This window comes from Cicer arietinum, chromosome 4 (genome assembly GCF_000331145.2).
Source record: "Cicer arietinum cultivar CDC Frontier isolate Library 1 chromosome 4, Cicar.CDCFrontier_v2.0, whole genome shotgun sequence".
Taxonomy (NCBI): domain Eukaryota; kingdom Viridiplantae; phylum Streptophyta; class Magnoliopsida; order Fabales; family Fabaceae; genus Cicer; species Cicer arietinum.
In genome coordinates, this window is record NC_021163.2 from 14,527,728 (window position 1) to 14,534,693 (window position 6,966).

At 28.3% G+C, this 6,966-nt stretch overlaps 1 protein-coding gene across 1 annotated transcript; it reads right to left on the reverse strand.

Moving 5' to 3' along the window:
- Nucleotides 1-5,281: 5,281 nt before the first annotated feature.
- Nucleotides 5,282-6,562, reverse strand: LOC101493947 (small ribosomal subunit protein uS14z/uS14y/uS14x). The gene is made up of 3 exons (XM_012714755.3): nucleotides 6,400-6,562; nucleotides 5,559-5,658; nucleotides 5,282-5,451 (listed from the first exon to the last, which is right to left on the reverse strand). The coding sequence occupies exons 1-3, from the start codon at nucleotides 6,459-6,461 to the stop codon at nucleotides 5,443-5,445; spliced, it is 171 nt and encodes a 56-aa protein (XP_012570209.1). The 5' UTR covers nucleotides 6,462-6,562; the 3' UTR covers nucleotides 5,282-5,442.
- Between the last annotated feature and the right edge of the window lie 404 nt (nucleotides 6,563-6,966).

The window sequence follows — 6,966 nt, forward strand, 5'->3', positions numbered from 1 at the left end:
GTGTTGCCCAATTGTGATTTTTGCAAGCTAAGCTATAATCAATTTATTATAAATCATATATGACTAAATTAAGATGCCACATCTCTTTCTTTATGTCCCTTTCCATCTACACCACTCATTGCAAGCTTTGAACGCTTCTTACATGTTTTCTTAATTAATATCAACACCTTCCTCTTTCTTATCTGTTTTCTCCAAATTTATTAATTAATTTTGGCAATAAATTTTTCACACTGAAATAAAAGGAGATAAGAAGAGAAAATAAATTTTAAAAAGTTAAAGGTAGTAGTATATATTATTCCAAATATTTTTTTAATTTATTTAATTATTTTTCCCTTGCCCTCTTAATGAGCTTATAGCTAGTTTGATCTGAAAGCATTTGTGTTAATATATATTTATAATAACATTGCGACTCTTCCCTAGGCTGATGAATTTGTTCACTCATTATTTAATTAACGAGCTAGATTAAAATCGCTTATTTGCTATAAAGTACTAGACTACTAGTTGAATATATATAATCTAAATAATAATCTAGTATAAACAATATAAGACATAATCAAATAATTATAATAATACCACATGTTTTAATCTTTTTTAAATATTATTTTAATATATTTTGAGTGACTATTTGGTTGTACACATAATCCATATTTTTTTGTTGAAAAATCCATATTTAATTCTTTGATTAAAAAAACAAGGCTGGGCTCTGCAGCAATTCATATAAAATACAATATTTAAGATAGTGAGATTTAAAAGATACTGGTTTGACAAAACATTTTATTACTCTTAGAAACCACACAAAATTCCAAATCATGATTTTTATATTAATGAAACAACATTTTCCTTTATAGTCTAATTTTACTCACATATGTGCCATTAGACTTGAATAGGTTGAAAATTAAATTGAAATTTTTGTTTGTTAAAAATAGAGTCGAGTATGATATAAGAAGGGCAAAATTAAGTACCCTCCACTAATTCCATACCCAAGTGATATATAAATTTTGATGATATGTTATCACACCAATTAATTACACTTTAGTACCTTCCTAGACCTTGCCACATCTCTATCCAAAATAATTTCCAGGTGACCCTAGAAGTAATAGCACTTGCAACAAACCTCGACTTGGATTGGTACAAATTCTTTTTGTTTTTTGTTGTAGTTAATTAACTAATAATTAGTTAGACCAACATGATTATATCCACTACAATTAGCTATTTATATCTACTTTAAAAAGGATACAAATTTTAATTTGTACTATGTCCTCTAATTAAGATTGATTATTATAAATAATAATCTATGATTTATGTCTCCACTTTAATTAAACTTCACCGGTTTCTTATAACTTCTTAATTAGTATTAGAAGACAAAAGATATGGTTATACAGTTTGATTAACGAATTCATGCCAGTTGCACCATGAAATGATGGGAAAAATATAATTATAATTAATTTGAAGGCATGTAACTTAAGGCACACTCAATGGAATAATAGGTAAAAGTGAACAACCACTCAAAGATGTCCGTTTATAAGGTAATAATTAATTAATTAATTAATTATTAACTTTGCTTTGGAAGCGATTATGGGATTAAGGAAATATTTATTCCTGAACCATTGCTTTCTAACTTTGCTTCTCCTTTCCACCTCAACCCCACATAGGAAAGTGTGTGATAATTTATTTATCAGCAACGAAAAAGAAAATGTGATACTCCAAACTTTGTAGCTTCAAAGTTGGTGTATGTGTGTGTATATTGGCGGCTATTTTGCATGCTCCTAAATGTTATTATTATATTTGCTTTTAATTTGGAGGTTAATTATCCTTGAATCCAAAGATTCAAGATTCTTGATATTTGATTTGTTGAGCTAGTGCTTTGAGTACTCAAAGAACCCCCATTTTATGCAATTACTTATTCTATATATGGCTTAAAGTCACTTTGAAACATTTTGGTATTCATTCATGAATGATGACTCCATAATTTGACACCGAACAAGTTATATGTAAAAGAATTTCAGTTTGATTTTCGGTACTAATATATTTATATTATCTTCATAAATTAGTGGTTAACATTTTGACATTTTACTTCAGTTTCTGTTTAAATATTTTGACATTTTAATTTCTTCATTTAGCCATTTTAGTTGTATTTTATTTTTACAATTGATCATTAAATTATATTAAATCATGCATGTAATCCATAAAATTTGATCATTTTATTTAATTACTAATAAAATTAATTCAAACAACGCAGTAGGTTGACTAATCATGCTACTTTGTAAGTGAATGAAATTAATGATGTTGATTATATGGATATATTTTTATTACCAAGTGTTAAGATATTGTATATGTGTTTAAATAGATGTAGACAAATCAAAAAATATATACCGTTTATAAGGTTTGATGATTGTTTTCTGAATGACTAGTATGATAGATTCATTGTTGCAACATTTGATAGAGTTTTTAATTATAAGATTTTTTCAATTGCATTGGATATTGTTTAAAATGAGACAAATAACAAATGATGTAAATATGACATACCTTAAATGACTAAATTGAGAAATTAAATACCTAAAGGACCTAAGTAAAAACTAAGTTTAACTTAAAGAACAAAGAACATGGGTATTTCAAAAAAAAATGTAAAGAACTAAACAATTACACCATTGTCAGATAATAAATGTCGTTTAAGGTTTTTCTACATAGAAAAAAAAAGAGAAATCATTTTACCAAACTACCTATCATAACTATTGGTGAGCTTTTCAATATTATCAATATAAAGTACAATAATATTTTGTAAGTTGTGTACATAGTAATTATTGAATGGTAGTATAGGAAAAAATAATTAAAATTGCATTTAAACTTGATTATGACATTCATTGTAAAACATTTTTTAGTTAAAGTGATACTCATTGTAAGATGAAATCAGTATTTTTGTGAAACATAAAAGATTTAATGATGTATTTTGTTTATATATAATCAATTTTAAAAAATAAAAAATTAGAAAAATTGCTAAAATTGAACTCACGTATCTTTTCTCTCTTCTTTTGTGGAATCTTTACCATCTTTATACACTTGTTATCTTTACTCATTATTAACTTTGGAGAGATGTCAGGTAACTTGTATAACGAAATATTCTTTTCGAAGTTCATGCATTACAATTTACGACTTAAGAGATAAGTTTTTTGTGCTTGGCTTATAATCTTGCATATGCAATAAATAGGAAAAAGGAAGGCCATATATATTTTCTATTTTGATTTTCTTACTAGAATGAGAGCACATTTAAAAAAAAAACTCTAGGAATAAGATAGCTTCATACATCCTCTGGATCTAATTCCTTTACATTTTGTGTTTATCACTCTAATTTTGATCCTCTTGAACCATCTTTGGAAACGACAATATAATACGGAATAAGTAGTGGGAAATAATTTTGGACATAGGCTCATAGTTAACATAATTTTTATGGTGAATTGGTGTGAAGGAGACCCTTTGCACAGTGTTCCAAAATGATGTGATTAAAAATTACGACGGACAAACTTTAAAAATAAAAAATAAAAAATCACATAAACTTGTATATGTTAATTGAATATAGACTAGTTTGATATTGTAAGAAAATATAACCACAAAGATTATATTAAATAAATGTAAGATGATGAAATGGGTTTCATGAAAAGGAAGGAATTTAATTAGAGGCCAGCATAGTGGTTGGTTGGGACAACTTATAAAACAGGTAACAAGGGTTTTTGAGCTTTCATTCTCTATGGCTGTCTGGGGGTTGCATCCTTTGCAGGCAACACATCCAAAGATGATTATACTTTCTCCTCTCATTTAATTGGGTATTGGCACATGCTATTTTTATTTTTATAGAGACCATGACACATGCAAATTTTCTTCAATTCGAATTGCAATTGAGATAATGAGAAAGCAAAAAGGCATGGTTAGGTATTAATGAAATTCCTTTACCTCCTTTAAAAAGTAAAGAACCTTCCCAATTGCCACATGCATTTCACTTCAAGTATATATTGACAAAAATAAAAAAAGATAGACTAATTTAATTTATATACAGCGTTTTTATAAGAAAAAACTTCATTATCATTCAACAAAAATCATTAGATTATAAGAAAAAAAACTACCAGAAAATCGTTAGTTTTATTCTGTCTATCCTATGTATCAATGACAGGAGACAGATCGGAGAATGGCACAAATGAAAGTAATACCGACACAAGGAGTACATGCGTCATCTTTGGTTGCATTTTGGAGGAGTTAAAAATCAATTTTAAAATTGTAGAATTGATTTTAATTGGTTTAAAGGCCATTGAAAACAACCAATAGATTTAGCTCTGAATTTTTTTTTGTTCAACTCACTTTTACATAAAAATACAAAAACATAAACCACTTTATATAATACATTTTAAACTATAATCAATTTATTAAAAATTATTTTTAGTCATAGCAAACGACATGGATACATTATTTAGACATACACAAACAAATAAAAACATAGAAGTAGAAATAATTTAATAATGTATATCTAGAAAATATTATGTATATTTTAGTGTATGACGAAAGTACTTTTGACAGATAATACACAAGCTCCAAAAATAGAAATTGTCGATGCTTCTTAAGTTTCCTCCGCAAAACTTTTGTTCCTACTTATTACTAACCAAGATCGCCTAAGTGAACTAATTGGAAGACACCTTTTTGAGAATTAAAATGACTTATTTTTAATGTAACGCTTCAATTAGCAAATCCAAAACCAAGTTTCTGTACGAATTGGGTCATTAAAAAATCATAACAGTGAGACTTCGGTATCAAAAATTGTGAACCTTTGATAAATAGCAACAAGCACATCTATAACTACAAATTCCATTTGGTGGGTGTGATACTACAGGGACTAATATATCATTCAAACATAGCTATTGCCAACCATTTCAACATTTTGTAACTCGCAATATTTAAAAAGACAGTGCAATAGTGGTGTTGCCTAAATGAAATTAAAATACGACCTAGAAAGGCACGGTATTTTTTTTATCTCTTCAATATTTTTGAAAAACTATGAAATCAATTATAACTTGCATATTTTCAAATTTCAAAACCACCCTTTCAGGAAGGATACGCACATTCCATATAGCCACAACTTAAAATTGCAGAGTCGGTGAAACATCAACTTATCTAACGTCAGGCAAATCTATAAATATTTTATAGTATTATACAAATACCAATATGTAAATTAATTCAACAAGGGTTAGTTAAAATTTGCATATATTCCAGAAAAAATCAAGAACCAAAGATAGAGATATAGATGGTTAAAAGCAATATATATAAAAGGGTTCTTAATTCAACAAAAATAGTCTGATACCATAAACTAGATGCAAAAAAACAATTGTCAAGTAGTTTCAAACATAACCACCTCACACATTCTAATGCAGAGCCTAAATTTGGTTGGGCTCAGACAACTCCTTAGCGGTACTGCAACATATAAAGAAAAGAAAAACAAAAAAGTATTAGCCATATAGATATACATAATGGAATATTAACAAGAATAAATTTTAGCACAAAAAAAAGGAAATGTTTACCTTGATGAAGCCAATTTCCTTGGCATTGCTACGGAAGCATTGTCTGCAACACATAAGACCATACTTCCTGATCAATCCATGTGGATTCCCACAAACACGGCTGCAGGTAACAAACAAATAGATTTAGGGATAAAGCAATATAACAATCATCAAGACAATTCAAAATTTATAAACAGTCAAGCTGTAACAAGTACATTTAACAAACCACAAATCAAATTCAAATCAATCATCCATAGATTTAGCGATAATATATACTAACATAAAACCCTCGTGTTCAGCATTGATCTAATCTAAACTAATAATAAAACAGCAATAACAAAAAGATTTTACTCTAGATGACATTTGATAGACAATACCATATATATGTTTAATATGTTAACAAATAAAACTAAACATCAATGCACCAAATGAGAAACACCAATAAAAAGCTAAAAGCAACTACAAAGGAATCACTCTAATGAATGGAATCTCAATTAGGGGGGCTGAATTCACCTTCTTACCAATCTAATACACTAAGAGTGAAAATTGGTTCACCAAGTAGCTACAGAAAATATCAGTTCAATATATAGCAGCAGTAAAAAAACAATTATTACACAGACAAGAATCTGAAATAAAACTAAAAAAGATAAACAAATTTACAAAACATATTATAATACGTAATACGATTCCTCAAAACCCTGACCAAAATTAAACTGTATAACCCTAGCCAAGAGATTCAAACAACCAAAATTACCGATCAAAAGAGAAACTTCAGAGGGGTAAAGATCAAATAACTCGAAACTCAAGCGATCAAAATTACAGAAAAAAATAATGAGAATCGATGAGTGAAGCATGAACGTACCAAGTACGAGAACCAGGACCGTAGGTCTTGGGGTGAGAGTTCCAAACGTTAGAGTGTCCCATAGCTTGGTGCTTTGGTTTTTCTTCGCCGGAAGGAACGAAATGCGCCGCGGCTGACGAATTGCGAGGTAGGGGAAGATTTGTGTTCTGGAAAACCTTATTTATAAATAATCAAATTAGGGTTTTTCTTTCTTTTGGGTTGGTGGACTAAATGCTAGTTTTGGGCTAACTCTTGGCCCAAGTTTTATTTTTTATTTTTAAGTAAATGTTAGAAATTAGAAAATTATATTTGATACCACTAACTTTATACCCCCAATTAACCTCATACCTCTCATTTAAAAATTATTTGTTTGAAATGTCTAAAATATCTTTAATAAAACAATAAAAATAAAAAAGTTCCCTTATATCCTATAAGTTGTATTTTTCAGAAAAGTGAGTGCTCCTGATTTTTTTTATCGGAAATTTCAGGAAGAATGGAATTTTCGATAGTTATAAATCAATACCCGGAACAGTTTTGTATTTTTTTTACATAATTTTTTACATTTTTTTTTCATTCAATTTTTTTAGT

What these genes read in the sequence shown, in the direction of transcription:
- LOC101493947 (XM_012714755.3), bottom strand. Translation starts at nt 6,461, where the DNA reads ATGGGACACTCTAACGTTTGGAACTCTCACCCCAAGACCTACGGTCCT. An exon ending in GGTCCTGGTTCTCGTACTTG is followed by an intron (nt 5,659 to 6,399) that starts GTACGTTCATGC and finishes TGTTACCTGCAG; the next exon opens with CCGTGTTTGTGGGAATCCAC.